At 37.2% G+C, this 14,093-nt stretch overlaps 4 protein-coding genes across 5 annotated transcripts in view; 1 reads left to right on the top strand and 3 right to left on the bottom strand.

The window, feature by feature from the left end:
* Window positions 1-116: 116 nt before the first annotated feature.
* On the bottom strand, window positions 117-1,895 carry LOC123311037 (WD repeat-containing protein 82). 2 transcript variants are annotated; one of them, XM_044894791.1, is made up of 4 exons: window positions 1,741-1,895; window positions 1,010-1,591; window positions 552-954; window positions 117-450 (listed from the first exon to the last, which is right to left on the bottom strand). In XM_044894791.1, the coding sequence occupies exons 2-3, from the start codon at window positions 1,556-1,558 to the stop codon at window positions 553-555; spliced, it is 951 nt and encodes a 316-aa protein (XP_044750726.1). In that variant the 5' UTR covers window positions 1,559-1,591; window positions 1,741-1,895; the 3' UTR covers window positions 117-450; window position 552. The 2 variants fall into 2 exon arrangements, with proteins under 2 accessions (XP_044750726.1, XP_044750727.1); XM_044894792.1 differs by having other exon boundaries at window positions 117-954.
* Window positions 1,896-3,285: 1,390 nt separating this feature from the next.
* LOC123311118 (aspartate--tRNA ligase, mitochondrial) lies at window positions 3,286-5,945 on the bottom strand. Its single transcript, XM_044894904.1, has 8 exons — window positions 5,807-5,945; window positions 5,450-5,743; window positions 5,029-5,391; window positions 4,844-4,950; window positions 4,554-4,803; window positions 4,189-4,488; window positions 3,820-4,029; window positions 3,286-3,745 (listed from the first exon to the last, which is right to left on the bottom strand). The coding sequence occupies exons 1-8, from the start codon at window positions 5,828-5,830 to the stop codon at window positions 3,404-3,406; spliced, it is 1,890 nt and encodes a 629-aa protein (XP_044750839.1). The 5' UTR covers window positions 5,831-5,945; the 3' UTR covers window positions 3,286-3,403.
* A 283-nt stretch (window positions 5,946-6,228) lies between these two features.
* On the top strand, window positions 6,229-7,785 carry LOC123311116 (transcription elongation factor S-II). Its single transcript, XM_044894903.1, has 3 exons — window positions 6,229-6,445; window positions 6,541-6,940; window positions 7,229-7,785. The coding sequence occupies exons 1-3, from the start codon at window positions 6,377-6,379 to the stop codon at window positions 7,651-7,653; spliced, it is 894 nt and encodes a 297-aa protein (XP_044750838.1). The 5' UTR covers window positions 6,229-6,376; the 3' UTR covers window positions 7,654-7,785.
* A 1,050-nt stretch (window positions 7,786-8,835) lies between these two features.
* Window positions 8,836-14,093, bottom strand: part of LOC123311139 (collagen alpha-1(IV) chain-like) — a 30,462-nt gene continuing 25,204 nt past the window's right edge. The window contains exons 11-14 of the mRNA XM_044894929.1: window positions 12,723-14,002; window positions 12,479-12,656; window positions 9,881-9,995; window positions 8,836-9,783 (exon numbers count right to left, since the gene is read on the bottom strand). Coding sequence (XP_044750864.1) covers window positions 9,199-9,783; window positions 9,881-9,995; window positions 12,479-12,656; window positions 12,723-14,002 — 2,158 coding nt within the window. The 3' untranslated portion in view covers window positions 8,836-9,198. The remainder of the gene's footprint in view (window positions 9,784-9,880; window positions 9,996-12,478; window positions 12,657-12,722; window positions 14,003-14,093) is intronic.

Here is a 14,093-nt window from a genome sequence, read left to right as displayed (position 1 = left end):
ATATAAAAAAGGCTATTTGTAAATGTCTTTTCTAAGATCATGAAATGCTCTTTTCAATATCAAGTCCTTGAAATTAGAATGAAATAAGTTTCCATCTTGAAAAAAAAAACTCTGAGTAAAATATAAAAAATTATTTAATGTCAACTAGTATTTCTTTCACACTAATACTAACATTCTATATGTGGAAATTATGAATTCAGATTTCTTAAAATATATTTACACATTATTATTCATAAAGGTAAGTATTCAAACAATTGCAGATACAATAATTAATGCCATTCTAGTGGATAAAATTACATTTCCTTTGGTTTTTTCCCATGTGCCAAATGAAAGGTCGAAATTGTAAAACGAAAAGCAGATTTGAGATCAATTATTTGAAACAAAGCACAATGGACTGGTTTATCTTCAAGACAAAAATATCGGTTGGGAACCTTCGTGATCCATACCAATCTTGAAAAAGAAATATTATCGTATATACCTGTAGTTTTATCGATCGTTGTATGTATGTTCGAAAAATCAATCCTATCCACTTTTTCAATGAGAAAAATTACCTTAACTTTCCTCAACAGTGGGTAACCAAAAAGCCATGTTGGTGCACGCAGATGCCAACATCATCAATTTTGGGTTGAACTGCACACATTGTACCGGCCCTGGATGGTCAGCATTCAAAACGCAGACCTTGAAGCCTGTATCAGCATTCCAAACGTGAACTCTGCCATCTGTGGATCCACTGAATATAAACTGAGAATCGGGACTGAATGAAGCCTCAATTGGAATTCCTTTGTTGTTCAGATGACCAGCAAAAGTTTGGAGTGGAGTACCATGAAATGCATCAACCAATCGAATGATTGAACCATTCGTACTTATCAAAATTGTTTTGCCATCACGGGAAAATTTTAAACCAGTCCAGTCGCATTCTTTCTCTTGTGTGAGTTTGAATGTTACAAATGGCCCCTGCAAAAAGTTGTAATTAAAAAAATGTAAAAACAAGATAACATGCAGCACTCACCTTATCAAATGATCTCAGGTCATATAACTTTATGCACTCAGAATTAACACCTGCAGCAAAGATTAGTCCCTCTGGATCAAATGCTGCTACAGGTCTCCCTGCTAAGTGCATAAGCCCTTGACAATTAGGGGATCTCAGGTCCCACAGTCTCAAAGTTTTATCTAATGAACCAGATAAAAATGTATCTTCAACTGGGGACAAACATAGTGAAACAACTTTCTTTGTATGTCCTGGGAAATACCTCAAGTATTTATTGTCGTGCAAAGACAAATACCTTATAGTATCATCAACTTTTGTAGAACTATGAATAGCTGTGTCCCTGGCGTGGGTGAAGTGTATCAAGTCAACACCATACTTTTTACTGTTAACAGTCCGAACTTGTGTTCCTTTCTCACAATCATATATCACAATTTGATCGTCTTCACTACAGGATATGAGAGTCTCACCATTTGCTGAAAAGTCTATACTATTTATCTTATCGGTATTCTCTCTGAAAACTTTCGCCACTCTGAAGCTTCTCACTACTTGATCTACCAGTTTCATCTTCATGATTTCACCCTTCCAATGTTAAGCGGCCAAAGACTGAAAATAAAAACAATTATCACCTCAAGAAAGTCCACATATTCAAACCAAACCAGGTTTTTTAGCATTATTACTATTATCCACCGGCCAAACTGTAATAGAAGTTTATACCACAAAGTCCAATACATAAATATTTATATATGTTTTACCTTATAAACAGTGCATAACATGAAACCATATAAGAATGAAATTAGAACTTCACTATTCTAATCAATTCACAGGATTAAAGCAACAACAGAGTCTGGAAAATTTATATTTCGTTTTATTTTGAAGAAAAAATCGGACAATAATGACGACCATAGAACAATAAATCTGACAAATGACATAGGGGCGTGCGAAGCACAGAACACTAATAGAGCACAGATTAATTCTTCTTTTTTCCGAAGATCTGTAAGAACTTCCCATGTGATATTGATTTTCTGTCTATAGCCTCAGCTAAATAATTTTCAATTAACTCGATAATGAATTCTTTATCAAGTTCATTGGTTTCTGCAGCGACAGCCACTTCATTGAAACAAATATTTTTATTATAAACTGTTCAGTTAATTTACGCTTTCTTTTTGACCGTTTGAGCAGCTCCTGGGCAGCTCCGGTGCATCTCACTCGAGCACCGACGCGTTCTTTTTGATTGGGGCGTGAAGCACCGGAGCAGCTCGCGTTCCCTTCCCCTGCCCCCTCTTGCACCAACCGAAATGCTGGTGCACGTCGAGGGCTTGAAGCCCGTAAACAAACTTTTTGGTTATGTTTACATATGTCAACAAATATTAGAAGTCGTGTATTGTTGAAAATTGTGGATTAATACTATAAAAAGGCTGTAATACACCTTATGGACCACCTAAGATTGATTTTTTCGTCAATTGAAGCTGTCAGTTAGTTTTTTTATTGAGTAAATGAATAAAGAATCAATGTTAGATGGAATTAGAACTGAATGATTTTGAATGAAGATAGGATTCGTTCTTTCAGGTTTGAAGAGTGAACTAATCATTTTTTTCATGAATGCATAATTTTTAGAGATCGATCAAATGAATAAACGACAAGCTTCAGTTTAGTAGCGCCCATCAGTGAAAATGTAGCATTTCTTTTCAAATAAGTTGATATTTCACGTACTTGAATGCAATTTTCGTAAAATCAGAACACTCTTTACCTACTTTTACCAAAGAGGATTATTAACGAAGCTTTAAGAGATGAAATCATTGTTAAATAGTTTTTTCAAGTTTTATATCTAGAGACATATCCAGTATTTCGTATATTTTTACTCTCCATAGCAAAGAAAGGGTAATGTTTACCCGGTAAATCAAGTTTTTCAACCAAATATATGGCCATAGATTCCGAAAAAATAGTGAAACTTATTAATAATCAACGACTTTAACGTCAAACTGAAAACAAATAATCCAAAGAACCGCGAATCCGGACTTGTCTCTTGTCATTTTGCTCAACAGCTGATCATCCAACTCGTTGCGCGCAGTTGGCGCACTAATAACCGTTTTATTTGGAACAGCTCAGGGGCGAGAAGCCCGGAGCTGTACCGGTGCATGAAGCACCAAAAAGAAAGCGCCTAATAATAACCTCTGCTAAACATGACTACTATGTGAATTTTGTGCAGTGCAGGTCTAGTTTCTCTAATAAGCTGCGACTGTGTTATCTATGTTGTTTAATGCAGTCATTCACTAATTTTGTACAATGAACTATGGAGAGTAAATAAATAAAGACTACATATAATTAATTTTTGGAAAATTCAATTTACATTTCAAGGCGTTTTGGACTAGAATCTAGGTTATGATAAAAATGTTCCTAATAAATAAGATTTCTCCTCTATGATATACATTTAATATGATACATTTGCAAGTCTCTCTCTGACACACTGGACGGTGCACCACTGACCAAATCTCTTCCCTCGGCACCTTTTGGAAACGCTATAACATCTCTAATACTTTTGGTCTTTAAAAGAATTGACAGAAGTCTGTCCAAACCTAATGCGATTCCCCCGTGAGGAGGACAGCCCGAACTCAACATTTCAATTATGTGCTTCATGCTACTGGCATCGATGTTAAGCAATTTGAAGATATTTTCTTGTAAAACGGGATCGTGAATTCTGATGGATCCCCCAGCAATCTCGTTTCCGTTGAGCACCAAATCGTATGCTAATGCACGAACCTGAAAATTTTAAAGAGAGGTTATTTTTTTGTTGACACATTTCCAAACGTCAATAATCAGATGAATTCATTTACCTTCAGTGGTGTTTCTTGCAATAGGTGCAGGTCTTCGGGATTCGGAGCAGTGAAAGGATGATGCGCAGAGTTCAAACTACCGTCATCATTCAGTTCAAAGAGAGGAAAATCTGTTACCCATGCAAGATGCATACCTTTTCGTCTGATTTCATGTCCACTTTGTTCTAAATGATCAGCATATAGAAGTCTGATTCTACCCATTAATCCCAACTGAAATATTGGCTTGATAATATGATACAATTTTCTAAATAACTAGTAAGCAGGTAGATCTACACCATGTAGATCTTTTCTAGAATTTCCAACATATTTTTCTGATAAAAATTTCTATTCTTTGTAGATTGTTATATATCATGAAGTGAGAATTCTTACCACTTGATTCTTATCACCATATCCGAGGAATAAAATACTGTTATCAAGTAGGCCTATTTCATCAGCCACTTTAGCAGCAACTCCTTCAGTCAACAACTGCTTCATTCTTGAGATCCAATTGCTTTTTGTCGATATCTTATTTTGAACAAATTTTACTGCAGGAAATTGTTTAGCAAGACTTTCAAACTCTTCTTTGGTTTTTTTGGTCAAGGATGCATATTTCTCTGGGATTTGTAAACAATATGCTCCAAAATTCATATTCACTGATGTTTGTGGGAATATTTCAGAACAGTTTTTGAGCTGAAGCAGCAGGTTTTTATAATCAGAAAATACAGCAATATAAAAAAAAATCAGTCAGTTTTTACCTTGAAATCAAAGCTAACATCTGGCTTGTCAGAACCATAAAGCTCCATTGCTTCCTCATATTTGATCCTTTTGAATCTAGGAGGTATTGTTCCAACAAAATCTGGCCAAACATAGTTTAGCAAATCTTCCACAAGTTCCATGATGCCATCAGCTGTTGTGAATGACATTTCAATATCTAGTTGTGTGAATTCAGGCTGCCTGTCTGGTCTTGAAGTTTCATCTCGATAGCACCTTGCTATCTGAAAATATCTAACAAATAACTTTAATATTAACTGAATAGTTGTTTTACCTGTCTATAGCACCTGCCATCAGTATTTGCTTGAATTGCTGAGGACTTTGTACAAGAGAATAGAACTGACCAGGAAATTTAGTTGGGACTATGAATTCTTGGGCTCCCTGAAAATTATAAGGACAAATGAGATCTTTGAATTTTTACATTCTTCATTGAAGGAAAACGAGAGATGGAAAACTTACTCCTGGTGTAGCTTTGAATAATGTTGGAGTTTCCACATCAACAAAATCTGAATCCATCAAGAACTGCCTCATTTTGAACAGTAAATCTGATCGTACTCTCAGATTTTTTTGCATTTCTGGGAATCTCAAATCTAAATACCTATACTGCATTCTAATTGCTTCTTTTGGTTTTTGAAAACCTCTTATATTGAAAGGTAATTCAGACGATTCATTCAACACTTGTATATCATCAACCAATATTTCTATTTCACCAGTTGGTAATTTTTTATTTGTCATATCTTTTGGTCTAGCAAGAACCGTCCCAGTAACTTTCAGAATTGACTCAAATGGCAGTTTTTTAACTTTTTCTTTTATTTCCTCATCCTTTAAAGAATATTTCAAATTTTTGAGTCAAGAATTTGAATATTTATAAGGAACTCACATTTTCTTTTAGGATACACTGAGTTTGTCCATAAGCATCCCTTAAAATAATGAATTTATCTAGCCTTTGAAATTCCAACCAACCGCATAAAACTACTCTAAAACCAACATTCTGAAGGGTTAATTGTCCACAAGTACATGTTCGGAATGTATATTTATTGGTCTTTTGTTTTAGCTTGACACTTTCATTCATTGCCTCATCCACTAAGTAAACTGACCCCGAGTAAGAGCGGTAGCGTTGTAACACTTGTAACTCCGTTTGTTTAAAATATCTTTTTATGTAAAAATTGCCCATCTGAAGCAGTACAAAACAATAAAATTGATTTTTTTGCGAAGTCAAAGAAAACTGTCTTTATACCTGACGAAATCTTCGGGCAAACATTTTCACTTGATCCAATGAATCTTCACAAAAAATTAGAGTGTATTTTGGAAAATCAATTTTTATTCAAATTTGTTTTTTACTTTTATAGGTTAGGTCACAGATTACAGAGGTTAGATTATAGAATATAACAACAATCGTTGATTATTATCCTATTATCATATTATTATACTATTTACCAAAGATTCCTCTCTATAATCTTTGCTATTTACGTTAATAATTATGGAGCCTTGCTGCGTCGAAAAATACCTACTCAAATTGAAAGATTCTTTATGGAAAAAAATAATTTTTAATAATTTAATGAATTTGAAAGAAATAATACAAAAAAAAAGAAAACTGTCATTCACATAGAAGAATTTATCTGTTCTATGATCCACAAGTGTCAAATGTCATATGTCAGTTATTCAACATATCTATGGTTATTCAATATGCGATGCAAGTTCGTTATTTTTGCACATTAGGAGAAGCATTGGTGCATCCTGATATTGATTTACCGATAGTTTCATTTTTGTTGTGGATAAAACCTCTTCAGGCACTTAAATAACCAAAATGGGTGTCGAGGAGGAAGTGATGAGAATTCAGAAAAAACTGAATAAAATGACGTCAGAAGATGGAAGTGTAAGTTTCAACTAAAATCGAATAATGATAGGCTCAGTATACATAACCTACCATTTTGAATATCGCGCTATATATTTTTTTGAAATTCTCAACAGGGTCAGGAGCAGGCACTGGATTTGCTGAAAACTTTACAAACTTTAGATGTTAATCTAGAAGTGTTGACAAACACTCGAGTTGGAATGACAGTTAATGCTTTGAGGAAATCCAGTAAAGATGAAGAAGTCATCAGCTTATCGAAAACATTAATAAAGAACTGGAAAAAATTCTTATCTAATTCTGCTCCTCCTAAACAACCATCTAGCAGTTCTTCTTCAAAACCTAAGAAGGAAAAAGAAAAGAAACCTGTTAAGGATGATAAAGAGCCTTTGAAAGATAAAAAAACAGTGTCTCAGTTTCCCCCAGCAAGTACACATGTTACCACTGATGCAGTCAGACTAAAATGTCGGGAAATGCTAGCCGGCGCAATAAGAACTGATACTTCTGAAGATTTTGAAGGTGAGATTCAAGAAGCCATTGCAAATAACGTGTCATCACGCAATAACTTCTAGAGCAATAACTTCTTAGAGCTCATCTCAGAATCAAATCTTGGTAGAACAAAACAGTATTTTGAATGTATGAATTTTACATTGATATTAGTATGATATTTCAAGTAAAATAATATCAATAATTGGGCTGTGACAAGTTAATGATAATGATGTAATGGGTATTTGATAAAGATTCATTCTCATTTTTCATCACTTGGTTTCAATTGTGAAGCAGGTCCAATGTGTTAAAATTTTTCAGGTTGTGCCAGTCCAGAAGAATTGGCTGAAGAACTCGAAGAAGCCATTTTTGCCGAATTCAAAAACACAGATATGAAATATAAAAACAGAATTAGGTCCCGTATTTCAAATTTGAAAGATGCAAAAAACCCAACCCTAAGAACAAACTTCAGGATTGGAGCTATATCTGCAGCAAGACTGGCTGTTATGACAGCTGAAGAGATGGCAAATGATGAAATAAAACAGCTGAGGGAAAAATTCACTAAAGAAGCTATTAATGATGCCCAATTGGCAACAGTGCAAGGCACAAAAACTGATTTACTTAAGTGCGGCAAATGTAAAAAGAGAAATTGTACATATAACCAAGTCCAAACTAGGTCTGCTGATGAACCCATGACCACTTTCGTCCTCTGCAATGAATGCGGCAATAGGTGGAAATTTTGTTGATTTAATTTTTTCTCGATTTTACAGGTTTTACGTATATCACCTAATTATAATAATTTTCAAGGCTATTTATGAAAATTGATTAATTTTAAAGTTGTAGTAGCGTGGAATTTATCAATAAATTATGCGATTCCATGTATGCTTTCATCAACATGATTATTATAAAGATTAATGCAGTCTGTGGTTAATCCCAGAATTCACAAGAAAGTGAGTTAATTGAGCCATGTACGTACAGCATGAGCAGTCACATAATTTCACTGAAATAAATCTGGATAGTGAAAGAGAATTTGTGAAACATGTCACTGAGATAATTATAGTGTCTGAGTTGAGTGGAAATTTTCGTTTGTTTTGTTCTGAACCCGTAAGAGCTAGGTTCACACTTCTTAAAACCAGTTTTCTTGATAACAAGTAGTGACATGTTCGAAGCTGCAGATGGCGCTATTGTCGATAATGTCAAAATCTCAGTTTTGGAAAGTGAGTGAAAACGAGACTAGTTAACTGGTATATCTACCATATCCTTAGATATTTTTTATTGGTAGATACAATTTTTCAGCGAATGCTACTCGACGAATTGAATAAACGAATTTCGTACATTACGCCGATTATTACAAAAGAAAATAAGGAAACCCGTAAAAAAATATCCATAGAGAAAGGTTGTCTCTGAAAATATCCATTAATGTATCTGTGGAGCCACTTATGACCATCGTGTTTCGTTTCCTGGAAAAAAATTCGAAAAAACGATTTTAATCGCGTATGGCCGGTCGAATGTTACGCTCCTGTCTGTAAACCATGATCGGTTATCATCGACTTTAGTCGTATAACCAAAGAGGAACCTTCCTCCTTGGTATAACGTGAAGTTAGCAAGACAACACCAATTCTGTGGTTTCTTCTGACCATAGTGTATTAGTGTTCTGTGGTGACACTCGAAAGAAATAAAAATCACTCCAGATCTTGACCATAGACTTATAAAAAATTATAAGTCTATGATCTTGAGTTATAAATGGTATAACCAAAGAGTAACAACTCTTTGGTATAACCATAGAGAAAGGGGTATAACAGACGATTTTCTTTTATATTGAGAGAAGATTCAGAATAAAGTCAGTCTATTTTGAAAACTGGAAGTAATGATATTGTGTAATTTTGGAAGATTTCTCCTCATGGTCTTCAACGAAAAATAAAACCAGATTTCTTGAAGTAACATTTTTTAATGAAAATTCTATTTCAGTTACACAAATATGGACATGAAAATACTAGTGGCAGTGTATCTTAGGTAGAGCATTCATGTTTCGCGTGTATTAGTTAAAGCTAATTCCGAAGTATTTGCAATTTTTTACCGATAAAAATATAATTTTTTAAATATATACTATGTCTATCAAGATAGTGTCAAGTTTTGCACACTCAAGAAATTTCTCCACAAAGCACGTGGAGAAGCAAGTTATATTTCATCGACATCACATAAAGGTAAAAAGTTCTACGACTCTAATATAGTTATAATACAATTGGAACATACATATTCACATAATTACAATATTAAATGGCACTAGAAAATCACACATTATTCTGGATGACTTGCTTCGTGGTATGCTTCTTATGTCTCCTCATTCCGGGCCTGATACGCCTTCCTGGTTGTAGATTCCTATTATTCCGGTCGTAGGCGCTGCGGTACGGATTGTAGTAAGTTGCGCTGCTAGCCGGAGAAGGCCTCCTTTCTGGATACCTGCTCGGTCCCCTCTGGTACCCTATGACTTCGTTCTCTCTGGAATCGTAGCCTCGACCAGTGTTGGAAGGCTGAACTGGCCTCCTCTCCGGATATCGGTTAGGGGGTAACCTCACCTCTGGAGGAGGCAAACGCGGTTCTGGATTGCTGGCAACGACGTTGTATCTCCTTCTGATGCAAACGGAGCATCTGCTTATCCTGGACGTCAGGTATCCGGCCTTCAAGGTCTCCTGCCTGGGTTTCTTGAACATGTTGTTGTCTTCGATGGTGGCCAGCCAGTAGGAGGTGGCGGTCGCGAAATAGTTACATCTACCGTGACCGTGGCATTCGATGAAAGGCTTGGGTCGGAACTCTTCAAGGCACGAACCTGGAGATACCAAAGATTGTCCAGCTCCCTCAGCGTTGGCGTCAGTGTGCTGAAAAGAAAAGCGAAAAAGTCAGTGAAGATTTTTTTTTAATCGAAGAATTTGGCAGCGATAGGGTTTTATTGGCATGGGTGATGGTTTTACTCACCATTATGAAACTGTATCCAATCCATAAATCGTCCCATCCACTTGGGCACTGAGGAATCGCTGTAGTTTGACTATGAATTGCAATGATTCTGGTTGGTGCTTCACATACGGAACATCTGGAAAAATTTCATACTTGTTAGCCGATAGATCTACCATATTGGTAGTGTAACGTGGTCACCTCGGAGAAAACTTATCTCGAGCGCCAGCTATTCTTTTCAATAGGAAGAATAGCAAACCCACCAGAGTAGCTGCTAGTCGGAGACAGAGTTCGCTGTTATCTAGGGTGGTAGCGATAACGAAGTAGTCAAAATCAAATTATCAGTGGCGGCTCGAGCATATTTATCGTGGGTCGGCAGATATATATATATATATATATTTTTCAACTAATTTCTATACCTATGTATTATGATTATGCAGGTTTCCACATCACCATGGGGTACTGCACTGGGTGCGTTAGTTTTTTATAGTGAAGTTTCGCCAAAATTTTTGTTTCTGTTTCAATAATCTCTGAAGATTATCCAGATAATAGAAAATGATTGAGAAATAACTATTTTAGCCCTGCATACCACTTGAAAAATAAACATAATTTCGGAACAAATATGAAAATAAGAACCGAAAATATATATAACAAATAAAAATACTTTAAAAATGCTTATCTATAAAATAAAATTGGAAAAACAAACAAAAGTGCATTCTAACGAAATTGAGAATTGCGAAAAATTAACATCACCTCGAGCGCAAACGATAGAATCGAGATATCCCGAACGATCATTCTTCGAGTTACCGAAGAGAGGCATTCTAGGGTCGGCAGGGTCGCTGCCTGCCGGACCTATATGTCCTACACCGTGCGAAGTATTGAGCCAACAATATCAACTTTCATCATAGTTTTGGTCTTTATTCTTTGAAAAGTTCTTGAAAAATTATCGGAATTTAATTCAGCACTCACGTTTATAAAAAATAACAAATACGATAAAAATTCGTTTTAAATAACAGCGATCTCTTGTAATTTGTTATGTGAAACTGAAACTATCGGATATTGGCGGAAAAAACATTAAATAAGAGGCTTATCTAATTTTAATTGTTATCCGAATGAAATTCCAACAAAAATTATTCAAGTTTGAAGCAATTTGACTCATTGATATTAGCGCTCCTTCGATAAGTTTACAATCTAGACTCGGCATGCCGTATCTGAATGAACAGAACGAACGGTCGGTCACTCGGTCGCTAGAGAAGGCATCTGCGGCGCTGTCTTCAAAGCTCGATTGGAGATGAGCGTATTTTGTCTACGGACCGAGTAGGGATTTGAATTGAAACAGCGTATTTCAAAGAAGTTCCATATTCCATTGATATCAGATATCATATACCTACCTAATATTTTTATAAAATTTATTGAGAGCTATGTAATGTTTGGAGAATTGCTAATACATCATTATTTTACACAAGTGAGAATTCACATTTTTGCTGCTCGCGAAATTTTGGGTCGGCACTGCCGACCCTGCCGTCCCTGACGGGCCGCCACTGCAAATTATGTACCAGTTTATTCACACCTTTGGAAACTGATTATATATACAACGGAAATATGTGTAGGTATGAAATATGAGCGAATCGATCAGCAAACATACATTTTGGAAATTCTATCCGATCACGAGCACTTTGTAAAGCTTATACCGGGTACAGTGAAAAATCAAAGGTTGTTCAATAAAATGGGCCAACCAGAACTGACGAAATGGATACTAAGGATGATCTCGCGAAGTGAAATGACTTGCTATACGGTATCGGGATGCAATCAACTGTATTTCTCCAGTATTGAAAGAAACACAACCAGGGCGGATCCACTCGAGACTTTTACTCGCTACCCCAAGGGCTTACGCACCATGACTGATAGAAAATAAGAGATTTCGGTTTCAACACTTATGACGCGGAACGCGAATATGGGGGTTGACGGCACTTTCCCTTCAGTACCCCAAGGGCTTACGCACCATGACTGATAGCGAAGGGAAAAGTCAGACTCGTGAAACAGGGTAAAGTACGGCAAAAGATAACAGAAAGCCATACAGTACAGCAGTGTCAAAGAAGTAACCGGTTTAGGTCTAATGAAGAAACTGAACGGTAAAGACGGGGACCTACCTCCTTTATTTCAGGCACTCGCGGAAAACAAACGAAAACGGAAATATGAAATGAAAGGAATGCACTAAAATGAACTCCAATTTTTCTCAGAAAACTGGAGATCATTACAGTAGATACTATCGACTATCCAAAAATTTCCAAAAAGATGGAATCACTGAAATAATCGTCAAGACCGAACGGCTACATAGAGCTCCATGAAATTTTCAGATTTATTACTGGAAGAGTTGCTCTTTCAGAATATGTATCATATTTAGATCAACCATCGAAATCTCAATCTGGCTCTACATCCAAACTTCCAAACACAACTGTTTTGGCCGTTTTTTTTATTATTGTCCCTCATCTGTACAGTGTAGTGATGTCATGTTTCAACCGGAGGATGGGGCCGAATCGGTTATTAATTTAACAGTATTCGATGGTTTCGTCACGATCCGTTTCGTAAATTAATGATGAGTTATTATTAAAAAATAAATACCTCGATATATATCTGGCAACTTCTGGAGATGGAATGGGGGTCATCGTAGCCGGCATAGGTTCAGTCGTCGATAACCAATAACTGTAGTCATTGTTTTGTGCGTAGTTACAGACATCATTCAGATTACAATGCAAATATGGCATAGTATTGAATTTTCTTAGACAACTTCCTGGAGCACCTGTCATAATAATTCATAATCGTGAGAAAAATATGTCCATTACAAGAATATTATATTTTCTCTTACCTAAATCTTGTCCATGTGCCTTCGCATCTCCCATTATATGTAATAAAGAGTATCCATCCCAGAGTTTTATAGTATCTCTTGGACAAATAGGAATCTGCTCCGACTGGGAATGCCTAGTGAAGTAGAATCCCCTACTCCTTGGACCTGGTGGTGACGGGGCCGGATCTCCTCTCGGTCCTTTCTGTCCTGGAAGACCTCTTATACCCACGGCTCCTTGCAAACCCGCGTCCCCTCTTTCTCCTTTGATACCCTTCAATCCAGGTAAACCGTCGAAACCAATATCACCTCTGAAGCCTTTTTCACCCTTTCTTCCCTGCAAACCGGGTCGTCCAGGGAAACCTGGTAATCCTTTTCGTCCGTCGAAACCTGGCAGACCCTGATCTCCTGGTGCGCCTGGGAATATATCTGTGAACCAGTCACCTGGTTCACCCTTCATTCCGTTGAATCCGTTGATTCCAGTAGCTCCGGGATAACCTTTAGGACCCCGCAGACCTTTGTTTCCTCTTCGTCCTGAGAACCCTGGTCTTCCTTCGAAACCTTGATCACCTCGTTGTCCTTTTTCCCCTCTGAATCCCACCGGTCCACGGAAACCTACTTCACCCTTTTGTCCTTTGGAGTTGAACGATGGCAATCCGTAATCTCCTTGCATACCCTTTTCACCAGGCATACCATGTAAACCGTCTTTGCCAGGGAAGCCCTCCATGCCTATCGCTCCTTGAGGACCTGGAAATCCTTCGTTTCCTCTCATCCCTTTGGGTCCTTGTAAACTTATTCCTGGAATTCCAGGTGCTCCACGATAACCGTCGTCTCCGAGTTCACCTGGTGCTCCTTTTTGTCCCGTTTTTCCAGGTGGACCCTCGAATCCGTCCAATCCCGGATCTCCTCGATCACCTGGTTCCGGATTTTGTCCTGGCAGTCCTGGTTCTCCTGCTAGACCGTCTCTGCCTCTTTCTCCCTTCAGACCTGGGAATCCTGGTTCACCCCTGAGACCTTTGAACCCGTCATCGCCTCTTTCTCCTCGTCTTCCCATTTGTCCAGGATATCCTTGGTCTCCCCGAATTCCTTTAATACCTTTGGGTCCGTGAATACCAGTATCTCCCATTTCTCCTGGCTCCACAGTACCGAATGATGGTAATCCTGGTAATCCCTTATCTCCTTTCAATCCAGGGGAACCGGGAGGTCCTGTAATTCCCGGAGGACCGACATCTCCAGGCAGTCCTGGTCTTCCTAGTTGACCTGGTTCACCGTCAGGGGATCTTTCTCCTTTTCTTCCAGGTATTCTGTGAATTAAACAATATAATTTATATTCCTGGAGTCAAAAAAGTTATGTTAACATATAGGGAAACATATGAGTATTATCTGGAGATACAT

The sequence above is a fragment of the Coccinella septempunctata genome, chromosome 4, assembly GCF_907165205.1.
Source record: "Coccinella septempunctata chromosome 4, icCocSept1.1, whole genome shotgun sequence".
Lineage (NCBI taxonomy): Eukaryota > Metazoa > Arthropoda > Insecta > Coleoptera > Coccinellidae > Coccinella > Coccinella septempunctata.
This window is presented reverse-complemented; position numbering and strand designations above follow the sequence as displayed.

Coding starts and splice junctions, on each gene's coding strand:
- LOC123311037 (XM_044894792.1), bottom strand. CDS start 1,558: ATGAAGATGAAACTGGTAGATCAAGTAGTGAGAAGCTTCAGAGTGGCG. Junction 955..1,009: donor ACCTGAGATCATTTGATAAG/GTGAGTGCTGCA, acceptor AACTTTTTGCAG/GGGCCATTTGTAACATTCAA.
- LOC123311118 (XM_044894904.1), bottom strand. CDS start 5,830: ATGTTTGCCCGAAGATTTCGTCAG. Junction 5,744..5,806: donor TTGCCCGAAGATTTCGTCAG/GTATAAAGACAG, acceptor GTACTGCTTCAG/ATGGGCAATTTTTACATAAA. Junction 4,489..4,553: donor ATGTTAGCTTTGATTTCAAG/GTAAAAACTGAC, acceptor CTGCTGCTTCAG/CTCAAAAACTGTTCTGAAAT.
- LOC123311116 (XM_044894903.1), top strand. CDS start 6,377: ATGGGTGTCGAGGAGGAAGTGATGAGAATTCAGAAAAAACTGAATAAA. Junction 6,446..6,540: donor TGACGTCAGAAGATGGAAGT/GTAAGTTTCAAC, acceptor AATTCTCAACAG/GGTCAGGAGCAGGCACTGGA. Junction 6,941..7,228: donor TACTTCTGAAGATTTTGAAG/GTGAGATTCAAG, acceptor AAAATTTTTCAG/GTTGTGCCAGTCCAGAAGAA.